Raw genomic sequence first — 16,303 nt, 5'->3', positions numbered from 1 at the left:
TCAGCAGGTGCTGGAGCTGGGCAAGCCGCGAAGACGGCCCCCAGCAGACACGGAACACAGCACAGCTGCCCCCCAGCTCCCCACCCGCACCCCCAGATCCCAGACACACGCCAGCTCCCCACCCGCATCCCCAGCTCCCCAGACACACCCCAGATCCCCACCTGCACCCCCAGCTCCCAGACACATGCCAGCTCCCCACCTGCACCCCCAGATCCCCGGACACACCCTGACCCTCCACCTGCACCCCCAGCTCCCCAGACACACCCCAGGTCCCCACGTGCACCCCCAGATCCCCAGACACACCCTGGCTCCCCACGTGCACACAGCTCTCTGCACAAAGAGGCTGCACCACCTGTGGCCTGATGAAGAAGGAGCCCACCTGTGGGTTACCGCCATGGCCGTGGGGGGCCTCAGCCAGCCACCTGCCACACACATCCTGTTCCACCTCTTCGTGGCAGGAGGCCTCTTCTCCCCAGGATGCCCACCCCCCGGAACTGCCTGCCACTTGGGCCCCGTGCGCCTGCCGCTCGTCCGGCTCCCTCTGGCACCTCAGGAAGCGCTGGTTGAGCGCCTGCAGCTGGCAGCTGAGTCGGACGCACTGCGCCCGGAGCCGCTGCAGCTCAGGGGGCTCCCCAGAGGCCGCCAGGAGCTGCTGCTCTAGGGCGCAGCGGAAGCGGGCCACGGCCGCCAGGATGGCCTCCAGCTCGGCAGAGTGGGCTGACTTCTGCCGGTGCAGAGCGTCAATTTCTAACTCTCTCTCTGCGATCTTTGCTTCCTTGGCTCGCAGGGCAGCTTCGAACTCGCGGATCTGGGAGGCCAGGGCCTGGACCTCGGCCTCCCTGAGGGCGGCGCCGGGCCCCGACGCGGCCAGCTGCCGCACGGCCACCTCCTCTGCGGCCTGCAGGCGCTGCTGGAGGGCCTCGAGGGCCTGGCCGTGCCCGCGCTCCTGCTCGGCCAGCAGCCGGCTCAGGGCCTCCTTGGCCTCGAGGGCGGCACGCAGCTCGCCCTCCAGCTCCGCGCAGGCCTTGGCTCCTTCAGCCGGGAGGCCCAGCAGCTCGCTCTGCAGGCTGGCGGCTCTGCCATCACCGGCCTGGGGCGCTGCGGGTCCCCCGAGTGGGAGCTCCCTCTGCAGTTTCTCGATGACCTCATGGAGCTGTTCAATCTCCTGTGCTTTATCCTTCTGTAACCTCTCTTGGTTCTCTCGCAAATTCTCAATAATGGATTTCAGCTCTTCAATTTCAGAACTTCTGTTATATAAAACCTGAAGAAAAAGCACATTTCAGAGGCAAATGACATACATCAACTTCAGAAGTTCCCCTTTCCACTTACAGCTGGGCCTGAACTCATTCTTACAGAAGTGGAGACTTCGCATCTTAAGAGTAGCTGTGGAAGTAACTAACAACATCACCAAATGACACTAAGATCTGAAGAACACCCAGAACACCCAGCTGCTTCAAGTATGTCAAAATGGTCAAACATTCGTATCTGCAGTTGCTGCTTTGCTGCTCGTTCAAACGCTTCATTAAGGCCACACCCATCGCTGTGACAGACCCCAACCCTCGGCTGCCAGGGTTCAGGGGAAACTCTAACTTGGCCACGTCTCAGTCGATGACACTACACATGAATGTTTTCACCACCTTTTAAATGTCTATTTTCTTAACATTTAAACAACTTTGATTTGTTTGATTTTCCTAAAGGGGTATTTAGATTTTAGGTGTCATTCTAACACCAGAACAGGAATAAAAGTGAGAAGATCGGCTGAGGGAGTTTGCAGTCATGAAGAACATGAATGAGCCAGAGCACACAGCACGCTGTCCACGCTGTGCACTGCGGGGATGCGGGGACTCAACACAGCGGGCATCAAACGATGCTTCTACTTGTGCTATTTAATCTAATTCTCAACAATTTTAAGATAAGAAATGTTATTGTTCCTACTTCAAAGATGAGACAGTTGAAATCTAGATATGAAATATCTTGCCAAGACCACAAAGACAGTAAATGGAAAATCAGAATTGAAATCTGTGCCATTATGGCTCCAAATGACATTCTCTTAAGACTACATCAATAGTAGTGACCAAAAAATTGAAAAGTTCTAACCAATCTGTGTTCTAGTTAACAATTTTCAAGCAATTGATTATAGTAATGTCTTATACGTCCTAAAAATTAAGAGTTTCATACAATTCTTGGTTTCACTAGTACTACTTAACCATTACTTCAAACACAAATCCAAACCTGGCCCATAGTGAAAACAAAAATAAGAAAACTGATGTTTGGTTTTGGTTTGGATGGCGTAAGCTGTACATCACACTCACACTTAGCACATCTGACGCCACTGTATGTAGTTGGCAAAAGAAAAGTTCTCAGTGTGAGGCAAGACCCTCTACCCAGCCCCACGCTGTGTGCTGCACAGACCCACGTCTCCCCACCCACAGACGACTGAAGGGAGTCGGGGGGGTAACTCTGTCTGCATGCGTTTGGCCTGATGCACTCAGCGCACTCAGCACACTGAGATGAAAACGTGTGCACAACAAAAGCGCCAAAGTCACAACACAAGCATCACACTTTATCAAAGCTAGCACGTGAAAGTGGTATTAAAAGGTAAGACACTAAAATCTAAAATAAGTCCTCTAAGATACAGTGCAGTTGGAGCAAGTGAGGAAGCAGAGGCGCAATGATGTTCACAAAGCCCAGAGAGGGAAGAACAGAACTGCAGTTGCAGAACATAGAAAAAGGGCCAGAACACATGTGTCGCATCTCCCTGAATGCGGGAGGAGTGGTGCCTCTGACATGCGACAGTGCACAGTGCACGGGACAGTGCCACGCACCCCAGGCAGCTAAGAGTGAGGCTCAGAGGGTGCTTTTCTCTCAGCCAGCGGATTCTGTGGGCATCTGGAGAGTCAGCACCAGCACGGCGTCACAGAGGGCCCACGGAGCTCCACAATGGGCACGCAGACCGACTCCGTGAAACCCAGAGGTACATCCCACCTGCCTACAGGCCCAGGACGTCATGCTGGGGATTCTGATGCAGCAAAGGCTACCAGATGGGGGAGTTTCCATCTTTCAGGCTGTGCCATCAGGCAGTGCAGCCAGATGAGGCCGAGAAGAGGGAACTGGGGCAGCCAGGGCTGCCAGGGCTCTGGAGAGAAAAAGACAACAGACAGAGAAGCAGGGAAGGGAAACCAAACTTCATGCGATCTCTACAGGCAAGACAGAGTGCAAACTTCAAGTCCGACCAACATGACTACCACTAAAAGAAAAATCTCACTGTTTTGGGAAGCAAGAGTTTCCACAACATTATTTGCAGAATATCAAGGATGCAAATCAAAATTATTTAAAAAAAAATCAGCATCACGTGGCCTACTCTGACATGAAAAGACAACCAGTGACAACTAAAACTGAGATGACAAAAATGCTGGAAGAAGCAAATAAGGATGTTATAACTGTGTTCAAGCACATAAAGGTAAGCATGTTCATGATAAACAAAAAGATAGGAAATTTAGAAAATCACTCCAATGGGCTTGAGAAAATCCTGAACATGACAGAGTTCAAACTCTGAAGAGTCACAGACATTATCCCATCAGAGGAAAAGAATTATAAAAAATGCACACAGCTTCCAACACCCGTAGGACGATGTAAAAGGTATGGCGTATTTGTAACTGGGGCTCTAGAAGAGAATGATGCCAAAAAGTACCTCAATAAATAATGGCCCAAAACTTCCCAATGCGAAATATTAATTTGAACAATCCCGTAAGTATTGAGGAAATTGAATCTGTAATTTAAAAACAAAGAGAGAACTTGCCAGGCCCAGATGGTGTTACTCAACAATTAACACAGTATTGACAGGAGACATATTAATACGTCTTTTGTTACCCGAATGTTATTGACTGGAGACGTAGCAATACGTTTTTAGAGAGTGATACAATTAACATCACTGCGCAAAGATGCTAAAGCTTAAAATGGATCAAGGGTTCATTATACAACTTACGATTGTCATTATCATTCACATTTTTCTCTGTTAGGTTTTTGTTCCAACATTGTGTATATTATAAATGTAAAATTTTCAAAAATGACGCCTCGTGAAATTTTGAGTGAAGAAGAATTTTTCAGTGAATTTTTGCAGATACTTTCTCCGATTGTCCAAGCAACATATATACTAGTGTCTCAGAAAATGATAATTCTTCAGAATATAGTTCTGATTCAGATGATGTGAATATTAGATCAACAAAAAGACAGAAAACCTTAGTGATTAATTCCAATACGGAAAATGAAAATGAAACTCATGGTGCTGGAGAATGCTCCTTTGCTTCTACAGTAGAACAGACTGAAGACAACATTTCACAAAAATTAGGAGACTTTACAGGTGCATTAGGTGTAACCATTGTAATAACCTGCAAAGTGTTACTGAAATAACAGAATTATTTCAGGCTGGCCAAAATAAAAATCACCGGACACAGGTGTTAGTTTCTGCAAAAATCCCCCCATCAGTAATGAGTTAAATAATAAATAGCACCAATACTGAACAATCTTTTACAGAAAACAGAAGAGGGAACAATTCATTCAGTGAGGCCAATATTACCCTGATACCAAAACCAGACAGATATCACAAGAAAACTACAGACCAATATCCATGATGAATATATAAATTGTTAATAAAACACTAGTAAAGGGGCTTCCCTGGTGGCGCAGTGGTTGAGAGTCCGCCTGCCGATGCAGGGGACACGGGTTCATGCCCCGGTCCGGGAAGATCCCACATGCCACGGAGCGGCTGGGCCTGTGAGCCATGGCCACTGAGCCTGCGCGTCCGGAGCCTGTGCTCAGCAACGGGAGAGGCCACAACAGTGAGAGGCCCGCGTACCGCAAACAAACAAACAAACAAACAAAACACTAGTAAATAGAATTCAGCAGATATAAAAGAACCATACACCATGACCAAGTGGGGTTTATTCCAGGGATTCAGGGCTGGTTCAATATTTGAAAATTCATCAATATAATCTACCATATTAGAATTTAATGTGAAATAAAACACACCATATTTTAAATTAAATGAACATATCATTTAAGATAGCACAACAAAAAATAAAGTACCTAGATATAAATCTAACAAAATATATACAGGATATATAAATTGAAAACCACATATCACTGAAAGAAATCCAAGAAGACAAATAAGTGGAGACTTACACCATGTTCATGGTTTGGAAGACTCAAAATTGTTAAGATGTTAATTTTCTCCAGATCAATCTGTAGATTCAATGCAATCCCAATCAAAATACCAGCAAAACATTTTTGCAGGTATCACTTTGTTGCTTCTACAATTACATGGAAAGTTAAAGGAAGCAGAATTGCCAAAACAAATTTGTAAACAGAAAAAGTTGGATGACTTACATTACCTGGTTTCAAGACTTACTGTAAAAGTATAGAAATAGAAACAGTGTGATATTAGTAAAGAAAGAGAAACCTAGATCAATATAACTGAACAGAGTTCAGATAGCTAAATAAATATGGTTAACTGATTTTTGTGAACGGTGTAAAGGCAATTAAATGGAAAAAAGATTAGCATTTGAACAGAGCTGGAAAAATTAGACATCCATGTGCCCAAATATAAAGTATACCATAGATTTGAATACAAAGCAAAACTATGAAATTTCTAAGTGAAAACATAAGAGAATATTTTTGTCGTCTTGGGTTAGGAGAAGAGCTCTTAGATACAACTCCAAAAGCATAACCCATTTAAAATTTAATAAATTGAACTTCATCAAAACTAAAAAGGTCTTGATCTGTAGAACACACTATTGAAGAGTGAAGAGACAAACCACAGAGTGGGTTAAATATCTGCAGATCATATATCAAAAAAGTATTCAGAAGATATAAAGAATTCCCAAAACTGAACAATAAGAAAATGAACCCAACTTTTAAAAAATTAGCAAAAGAATCACAAGTCCAGTAACGGACAGCTTCACAGGGGAACTATACCAAACATGTAAGGAAGTGCTAATCCCTATCCTTTTCAAACAATTCCAAAACACTGAAGAGGAGGGAACACTCCCAAACTTATTCTCTGAGGTCATCAGTACCCTGATACCAAAACCAAAAAAAGACACTACCAAAGAAGACAGTTACGGCAATATCTCTAATGAATATAGATGTAAAAATCCTCAATAAAATATTAGCAAACCAATCCAATGATACATTAAGAAATCACACACAATGATCAAGTGAGATTTATTCCAGGGATGCAAGGAGGATTCAATATCTGTAAATCAACCAATATGATACACCACATTCCCAAAAGGAAGGATAAAAATACACAATCGTCTCAATAGATGCAGTAAAAGCATGTGCCAAAATTCAACATCCATTCATGATAAAAACTCTCATCAAAGTTAGTAAAGAGGAAATATATCTCAATATAATAAAGGCCATTTATGACAAATCCACAGCTAACATCATATTATTGGTGAAAAGTTGAAAGCCTTCCCTCTAAAATCAGGAAAAAGACAAGAATACCTACTCTTGCTACTTCTATTTATCATAGTATTAGAAATCCTAGCCACAGCAATCAGACAAGAAAAAGAAATAAAAGCCATCCAAATTGGAAGGGAAAAACTAAAACTATCACTATTTGCAGATGATGTTAATACTTTATATAGAAAACCCCAAAGTTTCCAACAAAAAACTATTAGAACTAAACTGAAATCAGAAAAGTTTAAGGATACAAGATTAATATACAGAAATCTGTTGCTTTTTCTATACATTAATAATGAAGTACCAGAAGAGAAAGAAAACATCAAAAAGAATAAAATACTAGGAATAAACTTATCTGAGGAGGTGAAAGACCTCTACTCTGAAAACTATAAAACACTGATGAAGGAAACTGAAGATAATACAAAGAAATGGAAAGATATTCCATGTTCAGAGATTGGAAGAATACTGTTAAAATGTCTATAGTACCTAAAGCGATCTACAGATTTAATGCACTCCCTATGAAAATACCCACGACAGGTTTCACAGAACCAGAACAAATAATCCTAAAATGTATATGGCACCACAGAAAACACCAAATTGCCAAAGAAATTTTGAGAAAAAGAACAAAGCTGGAGGTAGCATGCTCCCTAACTTCAGACTACACTATGAAGCTACAGTAATCAAAACAGCATGGTATTGGCACAAAAACAGATACACAGATCAATGGAACAGAATACAGAGCCCAGAAATAAACCCACACCCTCATGGTCAATTAATCAACAACAAAGGAGGCAAGAATATACAATGGAGAAAAGACAGCCTCTTTAATAAGTGGTGCTGAGAAAACGGGACAGCTACATGTAAAAGAATGAAATTAGAACATTCTCTAATACTATATACAAAAATAAATTCCAAATGGATTAAAGACCTAAGTGCACAGGACTTCCCTGGTGCTGCAGTGGTTAAGAATCCACCTGCCAATGCAGGGGACACGGGCTCAATCCCTGGTCCGGAAAGATCTCACATGCCACGCAGCAACAAAGCCCATGTGCTACAACTACTGAGCCTGCACTCTAGAGCCCGTGAGCCACAACTACTGAAGCCCGCGTGCCTAGAGCCTGCACACCTCAACTACTGAGCCCATGCACTTCAAATACTGAAGCCCACGTGCTCTAGGGCCCACATGCTGCAGCTGCTGAGCCCGTGTGCTGTAACTACTGAAGCCCACGCACTGCAACAAGAGAAGTCACTGCAATAAGAAGCCTGCGCATGGCAACAAAGAGTAGCCCCCACTTGCTGCAACTAGAGAAAGCCTGTGCACAGCAACGAAACCAAACAGCCAAAAATTAAAAAAATAAAATAAAAATAAGTTAAAAAATATATATATATAGCTCCATAAAAACTGTAAAAAAAAAAAAAAAAAAAAGGAAAAAGACCTAAATGCAAGACCGGAAACCATAAAACTGCTAGAGGAAAACACAGGCAGAACACTCTTTGACATAAATTATAGCAATATTTTCTTGGTGCTGTCTCCTAAAGCACAGGAAACAAAAGCAAGAATAAACAAATGGGACCTGAATAAACTTAAAAGCTTTTGCACAGCAAAGGAAGCCATCGACAAAATGAAAAGACAACCTATATAAACCGTTCATACAACTCAACATCAAAAACACAAACACCGGGCTTCCCTGGTGGCGCAGTGGTTGAGAGTCCGCCTGCCGATGCAGGGGACATGGGTTCGTGCCCTGGTCCAGGAAGATCCCACATGCCGCAGAGCAGCTGGGCCCGTGAGCCATGGCCGCTGAGCCTGTGCGTCCGGAGCCTGTGCTGTGCCACGGGAGAGGCCACAACAGTGAGAGGCCCGCGTACCACAAAAAAAAAAAAAAAAAAAAGATCTAATATTCTAATCGATTTAATAATTATTAAAATCACTTTGAAAGATTTAAAGTACGTGCCAGAAAAACTTACTGTCCTATAATCCACATAGAAATGTTAAAATTACAAAGCGTACACAGTAGTGACAAGCCCACAAACTGTATCGCTTGGATGTCCTGTCCTCTACACAGAAGCGCAGGGGAGGCCACCAGCAGACACGGAGCAGTGAGGGGACACTCCCACAAGGCCCGCCCCACACGCACCTCGTCCTCATGCTGCAGCAGCGTCCTGTGCACCGCCTCCAGCTGGACTTCTGCATCGTCAGGACGGTTGCCCGCAGGTGACCCCAGGCATTTGCCCTCATCCAGTTTAGACTGCAGTGTGGACACCAGGAGCAAGTTACTCATCTGCTGTTCCTGTAATGCCTCTTTGTCCTATTTAAGAAAAAAAGATTTATTTTAGGCAAGTGTTTCAGGAAATTGGGGGCCTCAAACTGCAGCTTGTTATTAAAGTGTAGGTCATCCTCAGCCCTTCTGGAGCACACCTGTGCACACCTGCACATGCCAGACACACCATCCACAGACCCAGCCATGCTCCAGAGCAGATGCCTGCCTAGTGGAGGGTGCAGCCCAAACAGAGCCGCCACGTGCGCCCGAGATTCCACTGCAAGGAACTTATCCCAGTCATTATTCAACAAGGTACCAAAAGGGTCTCCAGACTGTCAGCAAATTGTTTTAACTGGGAAGAACCTGACACAGCACAGGTCAATGGCTGACAACACATCCACGCAATGAGTGTTAGCAGCCCAGTAAAAAGTTTTCAGGGAACATTTACTATGGATGGAATGGTCACAGCACATTAAGTGGGGAAGAAATAGGCATCCAAAATTGTACACATGGTCCAACTTTGTAGAGGAAAAAAAAGGCATTTTCTACAGCCTGGTGCCTAGTAAGCTCGGTAGCTGTTGGCTGGAGGAGGGAGCCGCCCAGAACTGTCCCCAAGCAAGGGGGGACAGAGCGAGCCGCTGGCTGACTCAGGAGCCACGGGGCCTGTGCTGGACGTCCTTCCCACACAGCACATCCTCAAGAAGGGGCCTGGGCTTCACCTAGTGGTTCTCATCAGCATTTTCAAACCAAACACACCTGATAAAACTCTCCTCCTTGAGCCAGGGTTTTCTTAGGGCCAAAACGATTCCAAAATAAAATTTCTTATTGAGCCTCAGACTTTCAAGTAACCTTTAAACCCCCAGTGACACGAGATACAAGAAACTTGGATTCCTTCAGGCTAAATGCTCAAAGGAGGGGCAGCGCTGACTGGAAAGGCCCTCCTACGCCACCGCCCTGCCCCACTCCCAATCAGGGGACCTGCCCACACGCAGCTTTCCCACCTCATCTTAAACTCTTAGACACAAGAACGTGCACATCTCTGAGGCGTAATTCCAAACTACAACTAGAAGAACTATCACCAGAGGTGTTTTCACTGAGGAGCTGACATAAATTCCTTACTCAAAAATTAAAATAATTATAACTAGGCTCTATGTAAAGTATTTAATAAAATAAGCTTTCTAAACCTAAAATCTTGAAGATTTACTTAATTACTAGCGATAAACTCAAGAGTACTTGAGAGACAAAGGAGTGCTATAAAACTGGTATGAAATGTTATTACACTAAATGCAACACTGTGATGTGCAATGAGAAACACGCACCTGGTCTCTGTCCGATGCCTGGCACAGAGCGCCTGACACCTTGGTGCTCCCTGAGCGATGAGAGTGACGAAGGTGCCCTACATTCCCAACAAGCCCCTCCAGCCACATCTGAGTCTGTGTCACAGAGGTGACTTTGGGGAAGCCCCAGGCCACCGGGGCTGTTTGCCAGGGGAACTGACCATGGGATTAAAGGGTCAGAACTTTCAGTCCCAGCCCTGGCCTCCAGGGAGGGGAGAGGGGCTGAAGGGTGAACCCATCACCAATGGCCAATCGTGGCTGCATGATGAAGCCTCCACAAAATCCAAAAGGATGGGTTTCCAGGGGCTTCTGGGTCAGTGCGCCCTCCCCACCTGCCCTCTGCACCCTCCATCTGGCTGTTCCCCAATTGCATCCTTTTATGATAAACTGGCAACCCCGTAAGTAAAGTGTTTTGAGTTCTGTGAGCCACTCTAGCAAATTCGTTGAAACCCAGGAGGGGGTCGTGGGATCCTCAACTTATAAAAGTTGGACCTGAGGTGGGCATCTGGGTGCGGGGACAGTCCTGTGGGACTGAGCCCTTAAGCTGAGGGGTCTGACGCCATCTCCAGGTAGACGGTGTCAGAGTTGAGCTAAGTCGCAGGACACCCAGCTGGGGTCGCCAGGGACTGGGGAGACCCCCACACGCTTGGTGACCCTGTGTCCACAGTGGAGCAGTCAGAGCTGGGGGTCTGCGGTGAAAAGGAAGCCCCGCCACGGCAGCTTCCCCCCGGCCGCCCCCCTCCGCCCTGGGACCGCACGCTCGCCTGCTCCAGGTCCCTCGCAGCTTTCCGCTGTCTCTCCAGTTCTCCCTGGAGCTGCATCAGTTTTCTCGTGGTGCTGGCGTTCGTCTCCTGCAGACGTTTTATCTCCTCTTCCTGGATTAATACTTGTCTATCTGCCAACTCTTTCTTTATAATCAGTTCATTAAGTCCATCTGATTTTTCTCTCAATTTTTCTTCTAACAATTCAATCTAAAAACCACAGAAAATGCTTCAGAAACAATAGTTTAAAAAAAAATCCCACCTTGCAAAGTAAAGAGAGTACAACAACACAACTGTAAGAAAACTGATCCTCTGCATGGTTTTCTAGACCCACGCTGCACAGTGAAGCCTGGTGGAAGAATAAGACAGAATTCTCTCTGTAAAATGATACACAAAAAATAACATAGAATTTGTTAGTAAAATAAAATAAATTGTGGGAGGAAGGAATGGAAAGCCACTGAGCAGTAAAAAAAAGAAAAGAACCAAGCACAGATAGATACAGCACCGCCTGGGTCAGGGTCGAGAAGCAGGCTGAGTGCAAAGGTTACACCTATGGTCCATTTGCACAACAGCCTGGAAATTACAAAGCTGTGGAGAGAGCGCGGATTAGCGGGTGGGAGGGAGTGGGCGTCTCCTGTCTGCATGTCCACACCCTGGCTGGGGCCTCCTGCAGGACATCACCATGGGGGGAACTGGTCTTATTTCCTCTAACTACAAGTGAATCCACAATCATCTCAAAGTAATTTTAATTTTTAAAAAGAATAAGCAAATCAACTCCAGCGACCTCAGACAGGAAGAAGCAGACAGATCCGACCCCAAGCAGAAGGAAGCAAGAAAAACAAACCAGAGACAGGGCCCCGTGCACCAACCCCTCCCTGTCTGGTCATGCAGAGAACAGGCGAGGGGCGGCAGCACCGAGGGAGCAAACGGACGACGCACAGACACAGACAAGCACGGAGCACTCGCACCTCACCATCCAGCTGCACCCGTGGTCGTTTTCGTGTACATGAAAGGCAAAACAGGGTTTAAAGGTAAAGCTTTTTTTGAAAGTAGCGCAGAGAACCGCTCCCCACAGGCAGGGCCTGGCATACGGCGGGCGGGCTGACTTACGTCGCTGTCGCAGGGACCCGGCGGTCGCAGCCGGGCTGCCTGGCGGAGCTGCTCCTCCAGCCTCTGGATCTCCTGCTGGAAGTCCTCGCGCTCGCGTTCCCGCTCCACCGCCTGCACCTGTCGCGAGAGGCAGCCTGTTTGGACCGTTTCCCCGAGCGTCCCCACCGCCCTTTGCAGGCAGGAGCGGAGGACAGGGACCGGGCGGAAGGGGCCCCCTTGTCATGGGCACCGCGAATGACGGAGCCACATGAAGAGGCGCAGTCCCCAGGTGGGACCCGGGGCGGCTTCTGAGACATGGGCAGGAGAGACAGAAAGCAGACGGCAGAGGGCCAGCAGACACCGCCTCGGGCCAGGGCAAGCTGCGCGTGCACAACACCCGAGAGACGTCCTCCAGGCTGTGCTCACGTTCATCCCGACGCTAGCACAGAAGCTACTTAACCAACCTAGAATGAAGTTCGCGCTACGAAGATGACCTCCGGTGACGCAAACAAACTCATCGCTCGAGACTCTTACGTCCATGAACTGGCGCTGGCGGCGCAGCTGCTGGTCCAGGGAGCCCATCTGCTGCCTCAGGGCGGAGAGCTCCTCGGCCTGCCGGGCGCACGCCTGCTGCCGCGAGAGCTGCTCCTCCAGCTCTGCCTCTAGGAGCCTCATCTGGGACAGCAGCGCTGAGCGGTCCTTCTCCGACTGCTCCTTGGTCTCCGACTGCTCCTTGGTGAGCGACTCCACTTCCTTCTGAAGAGCTGAAGGTGCCGAGGAAACAGCTGAGGAGCCCAGCCCAGGGAGCCGTGGGCCGGCAGAAACGTGGAGATGCGCGTTTCTCCAGCGATGGAGCGCGGCGGGGGGCAGCATGCATATCCCTCCACCCCCCACGGGCGTGTGACTCGGCCAAGGACACAGCCGCCTCGAGAGGACGGATGTGCACCCTCGACCTGTCAGATCCCGAGCCCACGTCTTAATAAACAGCCACAGTTCTGGCAAAACCCACTGAAAACAAGGCTGAGAACTTCTGCGGGGGGTGGCGGGGAGGGAGGAAGGAAAAATTATACTTTTTAAACGAAAATTGGCTAAAATAAAAAATTTTAAAGGCTGAGAAGAGAATACATCTTTGTGTCCCCAAATGACGCATCAGGTAATTTTCCGGGAATTCTGCCTTCACGCATATTCTCCAACATGGAAGAATAAAATGTAACTTAAAACCTCCACCAGAGGAAACACCAGCCCCGCTGCGGAGGTTCCCAGCTGATGTGCTGACCGCACAGGCCTCCCTACACACCCGGGGGTGACCTGTCTTGAGGAAAAGGGTGGAGCCGTCAGCAAATCTAAAGCCGACCTAAAACGGATGGGGCGACGAGGCCACGATCCAAGGGAAACGACAGGTTAACAAGCATCTTTGGAAAAGAAGTCTCCCTGCAATGGATCCCAAAGTGTTGAAACTACCCTGAAACTGAAATGTTAAACCCATATGTTTGTATTTATATTTCACCAGCTTTCCAAAGTTAATTATTTTGGTTTGTATAAATCTGTCTTTTATGACAAACTATCACCCCCACTAAGGTAATATTCTCCATAAACTTCCAGGCTAACAAGTCAGCAACGATGGCAAATTAGGCTTAAACATGCAGTTAGAACAATGTCCTTCACGGGCCTCAGAGACTAGAAACCAGGGCTCGTGTGCCACTGCTGTGATGACCAGTGCTGCCTGGCCAGCCACCCAGACAGGACCCGCTTCAGGGTCACACAGCCTTCGTGCAGGCAGGACTGAGGGGAGGTGTCCATGCGGCCATTAAGGCCACACAGAGGGCCAACTCCAGAATCAGGAGACCTCCTGGGGCCCCCAGTGCAGGCCCCCAGCCCAAGGACGACTATGGCAAGACAGGCTTCCTGCGGCTCAGTAACTGCAGTTAAGCATCGTGACAGAAATGCTTGCCCATTTTTATGTATGAATATTGACGATCAAAGTTATCTTTCATGTAGTAGTTTGCCACAAAAGCTAAGTACTTGTCCTCTTTAGTAAAAAATTGGCAAAACCTGACGCAAACATACAGCATATCACACAGAAATCACTCATGTGCTGTTACAAACCTGAATCCTTGTGTGCTATAGAAACAGGAGTGCCTATGAATGAAAACACACAGCATTTTCAGAAATGAAAACAGAAAACTGGGTGACTTAGGATATGAAAGTTAGAAATAAGAGAAGGGAAAATGTCAGCAGCAGGACTCCAGGAAACGTTGTGGCCTTGATGCCAGGCCTTGGACAACCTCTGAAACGTGTGTTACTTCCGTGGTGCCACTGCTTGGTCCGAATGCTGTGCCTCCAGAATTCCCATGCTGGTGTTTGGAGGTGGAGCCTTCAGAGGCGATGAGGTGCTGAGGGTGAAGCCCCATGAGGGGCTGAGCGCTTCTCTTATAAAAGAGGCCCCACGGAGCTGCTGCCCCTCCTGCACGTGAGGGCCCAGCGAGAAGGCGCACCCACGAGTGGGAGGCGGGCTCGCACCAGAAGGCGACCGTGTCGGCACCTTCACCTCGGATTCCCACCTCCAGGACCGTAAGGGTGAGTAACAGCTGCAGCGTAAGCCGCTGGGTCTCTATTGAGACTAAGGCCACTGTTGGCCCTCGTGTTGCAGCAGGTCCCGGCTCCCAGGGCCTTGCTGCTGACTTTTAAAGACAACAAGGAAAAACACAGAGGACAGATGGCATCGCCCTGAAAGTGGGCACGAGACACGCGAGAACAGGTGAGGCTGAGCTGAATTCCCCCACGGGCGCCAGGACCCCCCACCCTTTGGAAGCTGGCCAGTGTTCACGAGGAGCCAAAGCAGAATCGGGACCAAGTGGCCCCCAAGACAGCGCCTGAGAAGGGAAGGGAAGGCCAGGTGCCAGGCCGGCACGCTCCTGCAGGGCGGCAGCGCAGCGGGAGTCCCCAGGTGGCCGGGCAGCTAAGACAGGGACCAGACAACAGTGAGGAACTAAGGTGCGTTAGCCATGTAAAGATGAAAGCAAACCGAGAGGACCCAAAGGAAACACGAGAATTTCCTGCGGATAAAACAAACGCAGGACGAAAGACTGGCCTGGGTTGGGGAAAAGGTTCCATGGATCTGTGCCCTCCGGCCAGCCCCTACCACACGGGTGGGCGAGGCCTCTCTGCAGGGGTGAGGGGCGGTCACAGTGGACGCAGGGGAGGCGCCAGGCCTAGGGCTATGTGGCCGTTCGCCTGACCCCATACCTCTGCATCTCCCACAGGGTCCCAACTCTGAAGCCCTAACGCCCCGCGCAGGGAGAGCAGGCTGGAGGTACGAGAGCCCGTGACAACAAACACGGGTCTCAGACGGGGAGGGCCCAGCCACCACTCGGACCCACAGGCCGGGACGCCAACACCCGGGAACAGGAGGGGGCCCCAGCCAGGACACTGCCCCACTGGGACGTGTGGCCCAGGGCGTCTGGGGACAGCAAAGTGTGCGCACGGAAGAGACATCGGCCAAGAGGTAATGACAACAAAGCCCCAGATGTAACAAACGCCCGGCCGCCGGCAGAGCAGGGCAGGCATAGGAAACCACTCCAGATACGGTTCCGGGACGTGTGAACATCCGAGCAAAGATAAACTTCTAAAAACACCTCCAAAGAAACACGGTCAGATGTGCCAGCAGGTGTCCGGATGCAAGAAAACAATGGTTTTTAGTCTCCAAGTATTCAAGTAAAAGAAACCAAATCTAGAATTGTCTTTCCAGCTACCACTTCATTTAAGGATGAGGCTGAAATAAGGTAACTTTCAGGCACTCGAGGTCTTGGAAAGTTTCCCTCACGGTCCTTCTCTGAAAGCGTCCAGTCTGCAGGGAGCCGTGGAGAAAACAACCCACATCTTACTGCCATTTAGGGAGCACCGTGCACATGGCACGGACAGACAGAGCACACGCGCTCACGTGCTCATACGCGCCGCTGTCCCTGGGGGCCGAGCAGAGAGGGGAAAGCGGGACAAGTTTCTGTGCTGGGGACCAAGGACACGACCTGAACGAGGAAGAAGCACGCACGCGAGCAAAGCGGAAGGCGGCACAGGCAGCAGGGGACGGCCCTGCCCCAGCTTGAGGTGGCGGGGAGAGCAAGTTCCAGGAAGCCCCGAGCAGACACGGGAGCAGACTCACCGCAGACACAGAACTGAGAAGATGCCACGGGTCCACTCTCAATTAGCACAACATCCATTAGACACAGTTCAAGTATAAAAAAGACAAAGCAAAGGAGGGAAAAAAGAAAGCAGGTTAATTTTTTACCATCAGAAGTTCACATCAAAAAATGGAAAAGAGACAAAAGAATGTTATACATGTTAAAGCTAAACAAGAAGATGAAGTCTGGAAATGACTGTAAATAGTTTTAAT

At 48.3% G+C, this 16,303-nt stretch overlaps 1 protein-coding gene across 6 annotated transcripts in view; it reads right to left on the bottom strand.

Annotated features, from left to right (window-relative positions):
• PCNT (pericentrin) overlaps positions 1–16,303 on the bottom strand; it is a 96,460-nt gene that overhangs the window by 32,341 nt on the left and 47,816 nt on the right. For all 6 annotated transcript variants that reach the window (XM_049710259.1, XM_033418522.2, XM_049710257.1 and 3 more), the window contains exons 22-26: positions 12,448–12,677; positions 11,935–12,051; positions 10,828–11,034; positions 8,604–8,774; positions 380–1,261 (exon numbers count right to left, since the gene is read on the bottom strand). In XM_049710259.1, the coding sequence (XP_049566216.1) occupies positions 380–1,261; positions 8,604–8,774; positions 10,828–11,034; positions 11,935–12,051; positions 12,448–12,677 (1,607 nt within the window). The remainder of the gene's footprint in view (positions 1–379; positions 1,262–8,603; positions 8,775–10,827; positions 11,035–11,934; positions 12,052–12,447; positions 12,678–16,303) is intronic.

The sequence above is a fragment of the Orcinus orca genome, chromosome 5 (assembly GCF_937001465.1).
Source record: "Orcinus orca chromosome 5, mOrcOrc1.1, whole genome shotgun sequence".
Lineage (NCBI taxonomy): Eukaryota > Metazoa > Chordata > Mammalia > Artiodactyla > Delphinidae > Orcinus > Orcinus orca.
The sequence above is the reverse complement of the archived record's forward strand: the minus strand, read 5'-3'. Positions and strand labels throughout refer to the sequence as shown.